This window comes from Entelurus aequoreus, linkage group LG22 (assembly GCF_033978785.1).
Source record: "Entelurus aequoreus isolate RoL-2023_Sb linkage group LG22, RoL_Eaeq_v1.1, whole genome shotgun sequence".
Lineage (NCBI taxonomy): Eukaryota > Metazoa > Chordata > Actinopteri > Syngnathiformes > Syngnathidae > Entelurus > Entelurus aequoreus.
The window spans coordinates 1321674-1339783 of NC_084752.1; the positions used below are offsets into that span (position 1 = coordinate 1321674).

At 38.4% G+C, this 18110-nt stretch overlaps 1 protein-coding gene across 3 annotated transcripts in view; it reads right to left on the reverse strand.

Moving 5' to 3' along the window:
- Nucleotides 1-18110, reverse strand: part of LOC133639505 (lymphoid enhancer-binding factor 1-like) — a 238867-nt gene that overhangs the window by 23014 nt on the left and 197743 nt on the right. For all 3 annotated transcript variants that reach the window (XM_062032856.1, XM_062032855.1, XM_062032854.1), the window contains 5 exons: nt 17581-17700; nt 14873-15035; nt 12488-12595; nt 6239-6287; nt 1615-1659 (listed from right to left, as the gene is read on the reverse strand). In XM_062032856.1, the coding sequence (XP_061888840.1) occupies nt 1625-1659; nt 6239-6287; nt 12488-12595; nt 14873-15035; nt 17581-17700 (475 nt within the window). In that variant the 3' untranslated portion in view covers nt 1615-1624. The remainder of the gene's footprint in view (nt 1-1614; nt 1660-6238; nt 6288-12487; nt 12596-14872; nt 15036-17580; nt 17701-18110) is intronic.

Sequence of the window (18110 nt, forward strand, 5' to 3'; positions counted from 1 at the left end):
TAAACGCTAAGCACTGACTACATGACCGAACCGAAACCCCCGTACCGAACCGGTTCAATACAAATACACGTACCGTTACACCCCTAATTAATACACAAAGTCCAAGCCAACGTTATGCTCACTCTGGCACATGCACAACAATTGCTGCCCCCACCAGTTGTTGATGATAACAGCCGCATTGCACAACAGAGATACATAAAAACTGAGAAATGAGCTACAAAGAAAGTTACAGCTTTGTATGATGGTTAGCATCAACAAGAGATATCTACTCATTTACAAACTATTCTCCTCATTACCAGACCTTACTCTCAAGTGGAGGTAGAGGAGCTGCAAAGAAAACAAACAAACGGCTTCATTGAAAGATGTCTTTTTGTAGGAGGCGTCTAAACGTGGCTAACCTCAATCCAGCTCTGCATAAATTGTTGTGGCTATTATGCATATTACTTGAAGGCTGTCACTGACAATCAGCCAGGGTGTCCATCCCACTGCGGCTGTGTGCTGCTAATGATCCCATCACAGATCAAGTGCTTTGAAGAGACAACTGTGGCCAAAAAGAAAAGCGGCACAATTCCGGGAGCCACCGGGTCATGAATCGATCGCCATTGTGCCGCCGTTTTTTCACACAAGAGCAGATTTGTCACATCTGAGCGGCTTTTTTCAGAGGGTGTGGAATAACAGGATGCTAGCACACACGGGGAAATGAAAGGAAGAAAATCCTCTCACAAGCGGAGGAAAACGTGCACATAGAGTTGCCAAATAATGCTCCTTTTTAGGCACAGGTGATTGACATCATCTCAATCAATACATTGACGACACACCTTTTGTGGTGGCGGCATAATACACACCAGGAAATATTAGTAAGCAGCTCATTACAATCCTGCCATCCACACAGCAACACCATATGCATATACACAGCAACACCATATGCATATACGCAGCAACACCATATGCATATACGCAGCAACACCATATGCATATACACAGCAACACCATATGCATATACGCAGCAATACCATATGCATATACGCAGCAACACCATATGCATATACACAGCAACACCATATGCATATACATACATACATACGCAGCAACACCATATGCATATACGCAGCAACACCATATGCATATACGCAGCAACACCATATGCATATACATACATACGCAGCAACACCATATGCATATACGCAGCAACACCATATGCATATACGCAGCAACACCATATGCATATACATACATACGCAGCAACACCATATGCATATACGCAGCAACACCATATGCATATACGCAGCAACACCATATGCATATACATACATACGCAGCAACACCATATGCATATACATACATACGCAGCAATGTACACTCACACACACACACACTCACACACACACTCACACACACACACACTCACACACACACACACACACACACACACACACACTCACACACTCACACACACACACACACTCACACACACACACTCACACACACACACACACACACACACACACACACACACACACACACACACACATAATGACTATGGACCATTTTAGGATTAGTGTGTGTTTTCTAAAGACACTTGTAGTGTGGAAGTAGGAAGGGGGCGTGTCTTACCATTTTTGTCTCAGATGTACGCCGTTTTCATTCTCTGGCCTGTACCTGCAGAAAACGGAATTTTTTACTTAAAAGGATTTTTTTCCGGACAGTAAACACTTTAAAGCTGTCCCTTCGGCACTACAAATAGCAGACATTACAGTGGAACCTCCAAAGTTGTAACAACTTCAAATTGGAACACAATATTTTCATGAAAATACTCCCTCCCTCAAAGTAAACACAAACATGTCAAAAACACAACGAACCAAAACTTTGATCTTTTCTGTTTCCCGCACTTTACCAGTCTGACACATATTTTTATCGGCTATTAATTAGTGAGCTAATAAATAACGAAAACAAACCAAAAAATAACTACATAAAAAAGTGCTGCTAAATGATCTTTAATAACACTTTTGAATTTGAATTGATCACAGCATTAAAGCTCAAATCTCATTATTGTTTAAATGTTTTACTTAAATGGAGGTCATTTATATGCTCAAAACTCAACAACAGTTTTATCTTAAGTCCAGCAAGGGTTTACCGTATTTTCGGAGTATAAGTCGCTCCGGCCGAAAATGCATAATAAAGAAGGACAAAAACATATATAAGTCACACTGGAGTATAAGTCGCATTTTTTGGGGAAATGTATTTGATAAAAGCCAACAGCAAGAATAGACATTTGAAAGGCAATTTAAAATGTCTAAAGAATAGTGAACAACAGGCTGAATAAGTGTACGTTATATGAGGCATAAATAACCAACTGGTATGTTAACGTAACATATTATGGTAAGAGTCATTCAAATAACTATAACATATAGAACATGCTATACGTTTACCAAACAATCTGTCACTCCTAATCGCTAAATACCATGAAATCTTATACGTCTAGTCTCTTACGTCAATGACATCAATAATATTATTTCATATTTTACGCTAATGTGTTCATCATTTCACACATAAGTCGCTCCTGAGTATAAGTCGCACCCCCGGCCAAACTATGAAAAAAACTGCCACTTATAGTCCGAAAAATACGGTATGTTGTTTCTTAACGGGGAAGACGTTACTGACTCTTGTTTTCATGTTGGCATTTAAGCTAGCAAGCAGGCGCCAGTCAGTCTGTGGGTTTATCAAAGTGCAGTTATTATTGTTTCTTATTAGTTTTCATTTAAAACAATTACCTCGATTATCATTAATACCATTTATCGTTACATCCCTTATACCAGGGATACTCGTCAGAAGTTTTGAGACATGTCTTCCAATAGCATTAGAAAGTTGATCTAAAACATGGGTGCCGAAAGTGTAAATGGGTACCGTATTTTTCGGACTATAAGTCGCAGTTTTTTTCGTAGTTTGGTGCGACTTATACTCAGGAGCGACTTATGTGTGAAATGATTAACACATTAGCCGTAAAATATCCAATAATATTATTGATGTCATTGACGTAAGAGACTAGACGTATAAGATTTCATGGGATTTAGCCATTAGGAGTGACAGATTGTTTGGTAAACGTATAGCATGTTCTATATGTTATAGTTATTTGAATGACTCTTACCATAATATGTTACGTTAACATACCAGTTGGTTATTTATGCCTCATATAACGTACACTTATTCAGCCTGTTGTTCACTATTCTTTAGACATTTTAAATTGCCTTTCAAATGTCTATTCTTGCTGTTGGCTTTTATCAAATACATTTCCCCAAAAAATGTGACTTATACTCCAGTGCGACTTATATATGTTTTTTTCCTTCTTTATTATGCATTTTCGGCCGGAGCGACTTATACTCCGGAGCGACTTATACTCTGAAAAATAGGGTACTAGGGATACTAGTCAGAAGTTTTGAGACATAATAGCATTAGAAAGTGTATCTACAACATGGCTGCTGAAAGTGCAAATGGGTATAAAATAGCAAACGGGTGTAATGTGACAAGAAAAAGTTGAGATGTTGATGTGAATAACATAATAGTGAAATGCAGGCTGTTTTTTTTCTTGTAAAACATTCTATGTATTGTATTGGTTTTTAAAATGAAAAATATCAAAATGTCCCCTGAATCCTTTGATTTGTCAATGTTCCCTAAGTGGAAAACATTTGGACACCACTGGTCTAAAATGTTCACAGTACAACTTTTGACTTATGTGCCATCACTTTATTACACAAAGCTGTATTACTAACTTTGTGGCTGTATTACTAACTTTGTGGCTGTATTACTAACTTTGTGGCTGTATTACTAACTTTGTGGCTGTATTACTAACTTTGTGGCTTATTGGAAGTCTTTTGTTCGCATTATTAATTAGTGGGCGTAGCAAATAACAATAGTAATAACAATCATACTAATCTGGTTTTATGGTCAATTCTGTACTATCATACACAATTAACAAGTAACAATACTTATTAGAAACTTTGCGAGCAAATTATGCATGCAGTTTACCTGCCTGGGTAAATGAAGGCCCGGGGGCCACATGCGGCCCATCAAGCTTTTCAATCTGGCCTGCCTGACATTCCCAAATCATTTATTTATATCTCTAAGATGTAAAGTGTAGCTGCCATTATGATGTGCACTCATCTTTTATAATGACCGCAAGTCTTCAACTATACTAAGTCTTTACATGCTTGGAATCTGCTTGATATACTAGTTACTATGGTCATGTAATTAGTTACTATGGTCATCTAATTAGTTACTATGGTCATCTAATTAGTTACTATGGTCATGTAATTAGTTACTATGGTCATGTAATTAGTTACTATGGTCATCTAATTAGTTACTATGGTCATCTAATTAGTTACTATGGTCATGTAATTAGTTACTATGGTCATGTAATTAGTTACTATGGCCATCTAATTAGTTACTATGGTCATCTAATTAGTTACTATGGTCATCTAATTAGTTACTATGGTCATGTAATTAGTTACTATGGTCATCTAATTAGTTACTATGGTCATGTAATTAGTTACTATGGTCATGTAATTAGTTACTATGGTCATCTAATTAGTTACTATGGTCATCTAATTAGTTACTATGGTCATGTAATTAGTTACTATGATCATCTAATTAGTTACTATGGTCATGTAATTAGTTACTATGGTCATCTAATTAGTTACTATGGTCATGTAATTAGTTACTATGGTCATGTAATTAGTTACTATGATCATCTAATTAGTTACTATGGTCATCTAATTAGTTACTATGGTCATCTAATTAGTTACTATGGTCATGTAATTAGTTACTATGATCATCTAATTAGTTACTATGGTCATGTAATTAGTTACTATGGTCATGTAATTAGTTACTATGGTCATGTAATTAGTTAATATGGTCATCTAATTAGTTACTATGGTCATGTAATTAGTTACTATGGTCATGTAATTAGTTACTATGGTCATGTAATTAGTTACTATGGTAATCTAGGTCACAGCAGCTCAGACGAGGCACCAAGCAGTGTGGGCGGGGCGGGAAGCGTTTCCACAGACGTGGAAGGAGATTTTCACAATAAAAGTTCTAAAGCTTAGTGATATATAAAATAGAATAGAAAGTACTTTATTGATCCCTGGGGGAAATTCAGCAAATATCAGATTGTAGGTGGCTTTATTTTGTACCCTTCACGTTCATATTTCACTGTTTGTTGCATTTTTGTTGCGTTTCACTTGATTGTAAAATATGTGGATGGAAAGCGGGTGTGACGTTCTTATTCTGTCAATATTCAGTGTTTTATCCTTCATAGAAAAATGTGAAATTCCATTAAGTTTTTTAAGGCGGTCTGTCATAACGTTTTTAGCATTCAATCAGACATTATTGTGAGGTTTTGTATTAGTGTTCCTAAAATCAGATATACTGGCCCCCAGACACATTTGTTCCTCTAAATGTGGCCCCCGAGTCAAAACAATTGCCCAGGCCTGATGTAGGTCCTGGCTGCTCAGTACAATAAATAAGTTGACAGTAATAATAAAGAACGGAAATGATCAGAAAGCTGCGTTGATTTCATACTCATAATAGTTAAAAAGCGTATTTAAAACATGTGAAGTTGTCAGTTTGACTATGGAACACATCATTTCAATTACAAATGACTTTCAGGGGGGAGAAGCGTAAGTGGAGCAGCTTCCCAGGAGAGACTGCGGGCGTCTTTTGGAGGTTCCACTGCACGAGACAACTACACATGTGACGTAAGATGTTGTTGTCCATGGACTAGAGGCAGACTTGTGGACCAGGAGGCTTGAGGCCAGCACTAATGTAGAGCAAGCAGGCAAACAAACTGTGCAAAGCTTACAGCAGCAAAACAATGGACACACTAATCCCAAAAGTAGGTGTAACACACACATATATATATGTATGTATATATGTATGCATAGATGTATGTATATATGTATGTATATATGTATGTATATATGTATGCATAGATGTATGTATATATGTATGTATATATGTATGTATATATGTATGCATATATGTATGTATATATGTATGTATATGTATATATGTATGTATATATGTATGTATATATGTATGTATATGTATATATGTATGTATATATGTATGTATATATGTATGTGTATATGTGTTGAAATAAGATGGGGAAGAGAGGGAGAGCGGACACAACAAGGAAGTCTAATTGTACTTCTTGGTTCTGAGAAAAGCTGCATGAACTCACCCGTGGCCGACTCCTGCATCTTCTCCCGCTTCCGCTTCTTCTTCTTTCCCTAAGAAATATACAGAGGAACGCATAAAGTGTGGCTCCAGCACTCACGCTCACTAGACCACCCTGATATCCTGCTGCTGACTGCCATGTTCACTCATCCCCTGCTGGACATCACACCGACACGCCCCCGCACTCCGGGAACTCGCCGCCAAGTGCCAACGCTGAGAGGAAGTCTCAATGTGAGATACCAAGCAGACATAAATATGGGGACACTTGGCCATGACACAATCTTTCCGGGAAAGAAAACTTTTGGAGGAATTTTCTACTGGCTGACAATCTTTGTTCAAGTTCGTCCACACCAAACTCATCCAAACATGCCAGTGGCACACACAATGCTGTGCTAGTGGCACACACAATGCTGTGCTAGTGGCACACACAATGCTGTGCTAGTGGCACACACAATGCTGTGCTAGTGGCACACACAATGCTGTGCTAGTGGCACACACAATGCTGTGCTAGTGGCACACACAATGCTGTGCTAGTGGCACACACAATGCTGTGCTAGTGGCACACACAATGCTGTGCTAGTGGCACACACAATGCTGTGCTAGTGGCACACACAATGCTGTGCCAGTGGCACACACAATGCTGTGCTAGTGGCACACACAATGCTGTGCTAGTGGCACACACAATGCTGTGCTAGTGGTTACTGGCACACACAATGCTGTGCTAGTGGCACACACAATGCTGTGCTAGTGGCACACACAATGCTGTGCTAGTGGTTACTGGCACACACAATGCTGTGCTAGTGGCACACACAATGCTGTGCTAGTGGCACACACAATGCTGTGCTAGTGGCACACACAATGCTGTGCTAGTGGTTACTGACACACACAATGCTGTGCTAGTGGCACACACAATGCTGTGCTAGTGGCACACACAATGCTGTGCTAGTGGCACACACAATGCTGTGCTAGTGGCACACACAATGCTGTGCTAGTGGCACACACAATGCTGTGCTAGTGGCACACACAATGCTGTGCTAGGGGTTTTTCATTGATTGCAACTTGTATTAGTACAGTACATATTGCGTACAATTGACCACTAAATGGTAACACCCCAATAAGTTGTTCCACTTGTTTAAGTCGGGGTCCACGTTAATCAATTGGTGGTCAGATTCATTAAAGTACCAGTCGAGTGTTTGGGGGAGAAAAACAAATAGTTTATATTGTATTTCTGGACTGTATACAGTATGTCCAAAAAAAAGTACTAGTAGAGTGGAAACACAAGTTGACTTTTAGTTAGAGATGTCTGATAATGACACATTATTATGCCTAATTTAGTTGTGATGCCCCGCTGGATGCATTAAACAACGTAACAAGGTTTTTCAAAATAAATCAACTCCAGTTATGTAAAAAAGTGCCAACATGGCACTGCCATATTTATTATTCAAGTCACAAAGTGCATTATTTTTTTTAACATGCCTCAAAACAATAACAGTGCAATACTTTTTCATAACATGGTCACTACTGACTTGTTATATTCTTATTTTACTGTTATATTTTTATTCTCATTGTTGCTTTTTATTTTTATTCTTATTGTAATGTTTATCTATTCTGTTTCCATTTGTACCCCCATTATTTACTTTTTAAATTCCATCTCAATTCTGTACACTGCTGCTGGAATTTAAATTTTCCTGAGGGAACTCTCCTGAAGGAATCAATAAAGTACTATCTATCTATCTATCTATCTATCTATCTATCTATCTATCTATCTATCTATCTATCTATCTATCTATCTATCTATCTATCTATCTATCTATCTATCTATCTATCTATCCAAACAGCAGCTTGGAATTTGGGACATGCTCTCCCTGAGAGAGACTATGAGGAGGTTGAGGTGGGTGGGGGTAGAGGGTAGCAGGGGGGTTTACATTGTAGCGTCCCGGAAGAGTTAGTGCTGCAAGGGGTTCTGGGTATTTGTACTGTTGTGTTAAGGTGCGGATGTTCTCCCGAAATGTGTTTGTCATTCTTGTTTGGTGTGGGTTCACAGTGTGGCGCATATTTGTAACAGTGTTATTAAACTTGTTTATACGGTCACCCTCAGTGTGACCTGTATGGCTGTTGACCAAATATGCCTTGCATTCCTTTGTGTGTGTGTAAAAGCCGTAGATATGATGTGATTGTGCCGGCACGCCAAGGAAGTACCTTTAAGGTTTATTGTACTTCTCCCTACGTCCGTGTACACTGCAGCCTTTTAAAAAGTCATAAACTTTACTTTTTGAAACTGATACCGGTAATTTTGAAACCGATACCGATAATTACATTTTAAAGCATTTATCGTCCGATAATATCGGCAGTCCGATATTATCGGCCATCCCTAGTTAGTTTGTATGTTAAGCACCTAGCAATGCTGCTGATGCGATGCTAAAATGTTTCAATAAAGCTGCATCCGTTTCCTCCTCGGCTTTTAAAACTTATTGCTCATCCTCCCTGTGTTCGGGTACAAAAATATAAGGTTGTGGATCATCAAAGAAACTGTTGTTGGCTCTCACAAAGTCTGCTTGATTAGCATTGTCATTAATGGGGAAAGGATCTCTAGTTGGCTTCCTCTAAATGTATCAGGAATCTCCGTGAGATTGATACTATTTAGATCATATCTCTTTACTCGCAAACTTTGGCTGTCATAAAACAGACATATATGATAATAGAGGCAAGTTGTTTTTCCACTCTACTGGTACCTTAAAGCTGCAGACATCCAAATAAGGTGTGTTTGATCCCAGTCGGGCTTATTAAAAGCACTTTTACAAATAAAATGACAGCTTCAAGGCTAGATTTTGGGCACTATTGTGAAAATGATTGAAAAACTTGAATACAGTAGGCCTACCTAAGATGTCCCAAGACTTTTGTCCACATTGTGAACCTGGGCCCTGTCATCTTGACCACTTTGCGTCCTTTGAAGTCACCCTCTTTTAATGACATATTAGCATAGAGCGCAATTAAAATGCTCACTCTAATTAAGCTCAATGACGACCAAGAGCTCCTCTTTGCTTTGCGGAGAGGAGCTTGCCAGGATTTATGGCTTACTATAAACCCCCCCAGGGGTTTCAAGGAGGGAGAATATACATATATATATATATGTAGGTATAGATAGCAGGCGCTGGCATAGTGGCTGTAGTAAAAAATGAGCACTTTGGTTTCCTGCTGCAAAGTCTGCTAATCCACTTATTCAGGAGTTAATCTGCAGCACACAGCAAACACAGAGATGCTTCTTACCATGAGCTCACACGCTCATGTATAGTGGAAGCTTCAAGGTGGACTTTGAACAGAAGGTTCCGGAAAAGTATGCTTCTAAAGTCGCACGAATCCACGGAGGTGGAACAACTTGACAAGTTTGCATCTGAAGCACAGATGTCACCCTGCAAAAACTGCAATCTAAGTAAGATGAAATATGTCAAATAAGGGTGATATTTGCTTATTTTCTGTCTGATAAGATCATTCTTCTCACTAAGCAGATTTGATGTTAGAGTGTTTTACTTGTTTGAAGTGTTTTGCTCCTAAATGATGTCAGTAAGATATTACAGCTTGTTGCTGAGATTTGATGAGCTATATTGAGTAAAACATGCTTGAAACTAGAATATCAACTGTTGCAAAGCTGTGTCATCAACACTCACAAGTATAAAAACTACTTTCTTAAAGTAATACTTTCTTATTTCAAGCATGTAAAATGGTCCTTTGTTCAATTTATTTAGTTATACTAGTGGTGTTCCTCAAGGTTCCATTTTAGGTGCACTCTATTTCATTACGTGGGCTATTCAACTGGTGGCCTGCGGGTTCAGTTAAAAAGAAAACATGTAAGAGACTCACATTTTTGCAGCAGATTCTTAAAAACACGAGAATGCTGTCATATCTTTGACTAGCTTTTTCGCTAAAAAAAACCTCTGTAACTTTGACAACATAAATGTCTACTGTAGAGCATAAAAACACTTTTTTGGATGAATACTTTTCCCTGCAAAAAGTGAAATCTAAGTAAGATGAAATATCTCAAATAAGGGTGATATTTGCTTATTTTCTGTCTGATAAGATCATTCTTCTCACTAAGCAGATTTGATGTTAGAGTGTTTTACTTGTTTGAAGTGTTTTGCTCCTAAATGATGTCAGTAAGATATTACAGCTTGTTGCTGAGATTTGATGAGCTATATTGAGTAAAACATGCTTGAAACTAGAATATCAACTGTTGTGTCATCAACACTCACAAGTAGAAAACTACTTTTTTAAAGTCATCATTTCTTATTTCAAGCATAAAAAAAAAAAAAATCCTGATTTTGACAGGTGTTCAAAAACAAGAAAAAAAAAAATACAAAAATGAGGGGTATTTTATTTGAACTAAGCAAAATTATCTGCCAATAGAACAAGAACATTTGGCTTTTTCAACAATTTCCAAAACAAGTAAAATTAGCTAACCTCAATGAACCCCAAAATAGCTTAAAATAAGTATATTCTCACTAATAACAAGTGCACTTTTCTTACTAGAAAAAAAAATTTAAACCTTTTTTCTCAATATGTTGAAAAATATTCTTAAATGAAGTAAATGCTAGTGCCATTATCTTGACATAATGATATGCGCTCGGCATTACATTTCTTGAAAGCAGCAAACTTATACTAAAAACTAGTTTATTGTTCTTAATGGAAAGGCAACAAGGCAAGCGCTTGTTACTCTCGGGGTCTCCTAGCCGCTCAGGCAAATCATATTGTCTAAAAATGCATTTTTCCATGGATAACATGACATCATCGCGCCAAATGCCAATTAGTCAATTAGTGTGCATATATACAGCCCGGCTCCCGGCCAAAAAATTTTTAATTGTAATTTTGAAGAATTTATCTGAATGTGCATGAAGTATTTCTGTTCAAAATAGTTAGAAATGTCACATGTTAAATGTTTAAATATTAACTGTCAGTTTACTGTACTGTGCCAACTGTACTACTATATGAGTACCTATTTTCTATTGTTTCATTGGAAATAAAACAGTATTTGGCTGTCATCTGTTTTAATTATGACACACAATTGTGTCAAAGTCATGATTTTTTTTTTTCATGCTTGAAATAAGAATTGATGACTTTAAAAAAGTAGTTTTCTACTTGTGAGTGTTGATGACACAACAGTTGATATTCTAGTTTCAAGCATGTTTTACTCAATATAGCTCATCAAATCTCAGCAACAAGCTGTAATATCTTACTGACATCATTTAGGAGCAAAACACTTCAAACAAGTAAAACACTCTAACATCAAATCTGCTTAGTGAGAAGAATGATCTTATCAGACAGAAAATAAGCAAATATCACCCTTTTTTGACATATTTCATCTTACTTAGATGTCAGTGTTTGCAGTGTCGTCAGCCCTGGCCATCAGCTGGCCTTCCTTAACTGCTATATTTCAGTTATTAGGGGGTCAGAAGTTGTATTTATTTATAGTTTATAGCAGGTATTTTTACCCTTGTAAAGTGTGACTTTGCTGTAAAAGTTGATCAATGTTTATCGTGGCTCTGGAAGTGATTATTTAGATTCCTGCTGTTTCCTAAGGGAACACTTTGTCCTCAGAATTCATTGGGGGTAAAAACAATAACTAAATAAAGCAGCTTTTAATTGGAAGAATGAAAGAGGAAACGTGGCTGCGATAGCGTCTTCCTCTCAGCGAGACATTTCTCTGGCGGCGGGAGCAGGTGGAGGCAGGAAGAGGGAGGGATGGCGTGGATGTCCGAGGGGAGGCAGATAAACACCACAAAGCACTTTTTGGTGGTGGAGTGAACGTGAGTGCCGGAGCCACACTTTTAATAAAAGCTGGTGCTCACTCTGTCGCAGAAATGTCTCACACACACACACACACACACATGGCATCACTATGCTATGCTACATGTGGCCCACATGGAAAGACAAAGCAGGCAGCTGCAGGTTTCTGCGGATGAACGTACAATGCAGCAAACAGTTCCTTTGCTATTAAAAAGAACACATCAAACACTGCTGTAATCATTAGCAGGGTGATACAAAGAAATGATGCTACAATCTATCTCTATGTGGATATGACAGCATGGACCACATGAATTACACATTAGGCAGAAACAAAGAGTCCCCCAAATGGAGGCCATTAAGCATGCAGAGAGGACTATTGTGTGAGTATTGTGAGGCTTTTTGAAAGAACTAGTCTCACACACACACACACACACCTGCACACGCACCGCTGCAGATCTGTACTGTTGGTACTTACATAGTTGTCTCGAGCAGACCAGCCAGGGTAGAGCTGCATGTGGAGCTGCCGCTCCTTGCGGGCTAACTCATAATACTTAGCTTGCTCTTCCCGAGATAAGGCGTGCCACTGTTTTACAGCACAGGAGACATTGGACATGTGTCACTTTCTTACAAGACGTCTTGGTGCACACAAACATGATGAAAAGATTATCACTAGGGGTGTAACGCTACACAACAATTCCGCTTCGGTACGTACCTCGGTTTAGAGGTCACGGTTCAGTTCATTTTCGGTACAGTAAGAAAACAACAAAATATACATTTTGGGTTATTTATTGACCAAATTTGCAAAATCTTCCACCAAAAATATTTTTCTTACTGTAATATTTGATGTGAAGTAATGGGAACCTTGGATAGGTCAATAATTCATAATAACATTGATTTTGATTCAATATTATGTTTTGAGCAATGACAGTTTGAAAGAAAAAAAAAAACAGCTTTGTTTTATTAGTCAACATTGCAACTTTTTCTAAATGACATTTAACCTTTAAGCCTTTTTATTTCACTTTTGTTATGTTTTTGTTTATTTGAATAGTATTTTTAGAATGAGCCTTTAAAACATTAGCTGTGGGCCGCAAATGGCCTCCGGGGCACACTTTTGACACACCTGCTATAGATAATAAAAAATTAAATGTGATAAATCTATGGATAAAAAGCAGAGCCTGGCGACGCATGCGTGTTTATCATAACTCTCTCTCTCTGTCTCTGCCCCTCCCTCACCAATGCTGCTGTTTGTTTTGTTTTTAACCCCTTCTTAACCCTGAACGTACATTGAAAATACACGCAACCCTAACTCCAAATGCCGGACATTTGAGGCATTTAAGAAACTCCGCCCTGACAGCTCCGCAAAAGAGGACATGTCCGGTGAAAAGAGGACGTATGGTCAGTCTATCCTAGCCCGTTAGCTGCTAGCATGCCGTGTGTTGTGCCTAAGTGTGCATTGTTTACACAACGTGCGTTATGCTACTTAATATGTCCGTGTGGAAACTCCTTCGGTACACCTGCGAACCGAACCGGAACCCCCGTACCGAAACGGTTCAATACAAATACCGTATTTTCCGCACTACAAGGCGCACCTAAAAACCTCCAATTTCCTCAGAAGCTGACAGTGCGCCTTATAATCTGGTGCGCCTTATATATGGAGCAATATTGAGCCACAACAGGTCTCGCAACTACGGTAAATACGCCGACTTCCTTTTCCCCCTTCTACGGCTGCTTAATGAAAATGAAGTTGGCGGCTGCTCACCGTAGTTGTGTAAACTACGGTCTTTATGTAAAGACTCCAAAATGTCTCCTATCAAGAGACACGCTTACGAGGCCGAGTTTAAAGTCAAGGCGATCAGTCACGCAGTAGAACACGGGAATAGAGCAGCAGCGAGACAATTTCACATTACCGAATCAATGGTGCGGAAGTGGAGGAAGCAACATGATGACCTGCGCCAGGTAAAGAAGACTAAACAGAGTTTCCGAGGGAACACTGTTTAATTTGGACACTGGAAAAGAAGAATTGGAGGGATTTGTGGATGAGGAATAAGTTCATAAAGTGAGCTTTACATGTTTATTTTGTGTGTTGTGTTGTGTGACATTAACGTTTGAGCAACGTTGAGTTATTGATATATTGTTATTGCTCTGCACTATTTGGAGTGTCACTATATTGTGATTGCACTAACGTTTGATTTACTGTAACAGTATCACTGTTTTTTACCTGTTTATTGAATGAGGGAAAAGTTCCCCTCCACTATGTGATATAAATGTTGCACTACATGTTATACCTTGCTGTTGTTAAAAGATAAAACAAAACACCACGTCACCGACTTTACCTCGGGGGAAATAATAAAACAGCTGTTTATTCATTTTGGGAGTGAACGGAGTTGTCAGAACGCTGCTTTGTAATCTATTAATGAAGTTGGACTGACCTATCTGACTGTTTTGTTGACATTCCCTGTAGCGCAGCACCATCTAATGGATGCATAGGTGCGCCTTATAATCCGTTGCGCCTTATATATGAACAAAGTTTTGAAATATGCCATTCATTGAAGGTGCGCCTTATAATCCGTTGTGTCTTATATATGAACAAAGTTTTGAAATATGCCATTCATTGAAGGTGCGCCTTACAGTGCGTAAAATACGGTACCGTTACACCCCTAATTACCACACATAAGACTGACTTGGACTTGATATCCAAACACGGGTGCTATTATCACAACATGTTTTCATCTGGCCAATTTCAATTGGATGTCTGTTAGACGGGCAGCCAGGCCACCACGGGAAGGAACAAGACCATAAACTCTGGTGTCGCTTTGGCTCAAAAGACGAGCTCCAAAACGAAAAGAAAATGGCGACCTACCCGCCGTCCCAGGATCTGATTGATAGCGGCGCTCTCTTTCAGCGTGCACTCAGCGACCACGTTGGCGCGCATCTCTTTCATGTAAAGCATGAAGGCGTTTAGCGGCTTCTTGATGTGCGGTCTTTTGGGCTCCTGCTCCTTTCTCTGTTCGTGTGGAGGCTTCCTGCAGGGCCACAGACACATGCACACGTGAGGGGAAACAACCACGGGAGGAATCATTGGACAATTATTGTTGTGCAACATCAGGGGCAAAAGTGCACTGCAAACACTGACATCTAAGTAAGATGAAATATGTCAAATAAGGGTGATATTTGCTTATTTTCTGTCTGATAAGATCATTCTTCTCACTAAGCAGATTTGATGTTAGAGTGTTTTACTTGTTTGAAGTGTTTTGCTCCTAAATGATGTCAGTAAGATATTACAGCTTGTTGCTGAGATTTGATGAGCTATATTGAGTAAAACATGCTTGAAACTAGAATATCAACTGTTGTGTCATCAACACTCACAAGTAGAAAACTACTTTTTTAAAGTCATCATTTCTTATTTCAAGCATGAAAAAAAATCATGACTTTGACACAATTGTGTCTCATAATTAAAACAGATGACAGCCAAATGCTGTTTTATTTTCAATGAAACAATAGAAAATAGGTACTCATATAGTAGTACAGTTGGCACAGTACAGTAAACTGACAGTTAATATTTAAACATTTAACATGTGACATTTCTAACTATTTTGAACAGAAATAGTTCATGCACATTCAGATAAATTTTTCAAAATTATAATTTAAAAAAATTTGTCCGGGGTCCGGGCTGTATATATGTGCACTAATTGACTGAAAGAGCACGCACTTGGCGTGATGATGTCATGTTATCCATGGAAAAATGCATTTTTAGAGCATATGATTTGCCTGAGCGGCTAGGAGACCCCGAGAGTAACAAGCGCTTGCCTTGTTGCCTTTCCATTAAGAACAATAAACTAGTTTTTAGTATAAGTTTGCTGCTTTCAAGAAATGTAATATCATTATGTCAAGATAATGGCACTAGCATTTACTTCATTTAAGAATATTTTTCAACATATTGAGCAAAAAGGTCTCATTCCAAAATGGAATAAATTAATTTTTGTTGGACCCATACAGACAAAACCACATAAAGACAATGGGGAAAAGGTTTATTTTGTATGTTTTTGCAAATGTATTAGAACTAAAAAAAAAAAATTTTATATACTATAAGTATTTGCAGCATCTGCTCAATACTTAGTTAAAAACCCATCCAACCTGACGCAGCTTGAGAGGTGCTGCGAAGAGGAAAGGACAAAATTGCCCAAATATAAATGTGCCAAGCTTGTGGCATCGCATTTAAAAAGACATGAGGCTGTAATTGCTGCCAAAAGTGCATCAACAAAGTATTGAGAAAAAGCTGTAAATTATTATTATGTACACTTCAAAAAGTCAGTGTTCGAAAACAAGAATAAAAAATACAAAAATGAGGGGTATTTTATTTGAACTAAGCAAAATTATCTGCCAATAGAACAACAAAATTTGGCTTGTCAAGACTTTCCAAAACAAGTCAAATTAGCTCACCTCAATGAACCCAAAAATAGCTTAAAATAAGTATATTCTCACTAATAACAAGTGTACTACTATATGAGCAAATATTTTCTCTTGTTTCATTGAAAATAAAACAGCAAAGTCCATTTGGCTGTCATCTGTTTTAATTATGAGACACAATTGTGTCAAAATCATGATTTTTTTTTTCGTGCTTGAAATAAGAAATGATGACTTTAAAAAAGTAGTTTTCTACTTGTGAGTGTTGATGACACAACAGTTGATATTCTAGTTTCAAGCATGTTTTACTCAATATAGCTCATCAAATCTCAGCAACAAGCTGTAATATCTTACTGACATCATTTAGGAGCAAAACACTTAAAACAAGTAAAACACTCTCACATAAAATCTGCTTAGTGAGAAGAATGATCTTATCAGACAGAAAATAAGCAAATATCACCCTTACTTGACATATTTCATCTTACTTAGATTTCACTTTTTGCAGTGTACAAAGTTTGTACATGTGATTTTTTTATATATTTTTTAAAAAACTTTGCTAAATAAAAAATCCAAAAAAATTGTCAATATGAGGTATTGTCTGTTGAATTAAAAAAAAAAAAAGACTATTCCATTTTGGAAAAATGCTGCAACACAACAAAATGTGGAAGAAGTGATGCGCTGTGAATACTTTCCAGATGCACTGTACACCATTCATTATATCTCATTTAATTACAAGTTGCTTTGTAAGGAAATTCACAATTCCACTTGCGCATACGGAACCTAAGTACCAGGAGTTCTAAAGTACTGACTTCCCACTACACAAGTGGTCCAAACCCACATGATTGGCAAAATCCTTGACCTGCAAAAACTAGCAAACTTTCGGCAACTCAACAAGCAAATACTGTAAAGTGTCTGAGCAGCTGCACTCCAAAAACTTAGTAAAAAGCGATGAATATCAGCCATGGCTACTTCAGGGCGTTATTAGGCATGTGGTGCTATCGTCTAGGTCCAGTATGGTGGCTGGCTGAGGGAAGGAGGCAGTTCACCACCATCCTTGAGGCCATGTTAGCAGCGCTGGCTCACTTCAAAGGCTGGACTTTTGTTACTGTGCTATCCAATGACCTGAAAGCTAGTCAAAGAGTGTTTTGTGTTTGCAGCACTCACATGTGCATGATGTCCGTTTCGTGCAGGGGTTCGTGTTTGACCTGGGGGTTGACGATGGCTGGGTGGGGGATCCCTGTGGCGTGAGGACCTGGTGGTCCGGGGACCATGTGGTGGGAGAACCTGCAACACAAACACCTTGTTGAGTTGCAGCATCTAGCTTTTTAAAGTCATTGCTCAAATGACTCGCTACTCTAAACCCTCTGGCAGAACTAAAACACTTGCAAGAATATCGTGTCAGCTGCTACGCAGAGCTGGGATTGAGTATAGAGTCTCTATTTACCAGCCCCTGATCGTACAAACCTTTCCACTTACGAATCACGGGCAGAAAAAAAAGCTTTGTTGTACAAACCTTGTCTCAGTGTACGAATGTTTCATCCACCCTTTAAATGCCTCGCAGTACAGCATCACATCCATTGAGGGCGGATCTCAGTCAGCACACTTTGTGTGCTTTTAAGTGTTTTTTAGCCTTTTTACAGCATTGTTGTAGTTTTGCTAGCTCAGTATGGGTCCAATAAAAGCAATGGACAAGC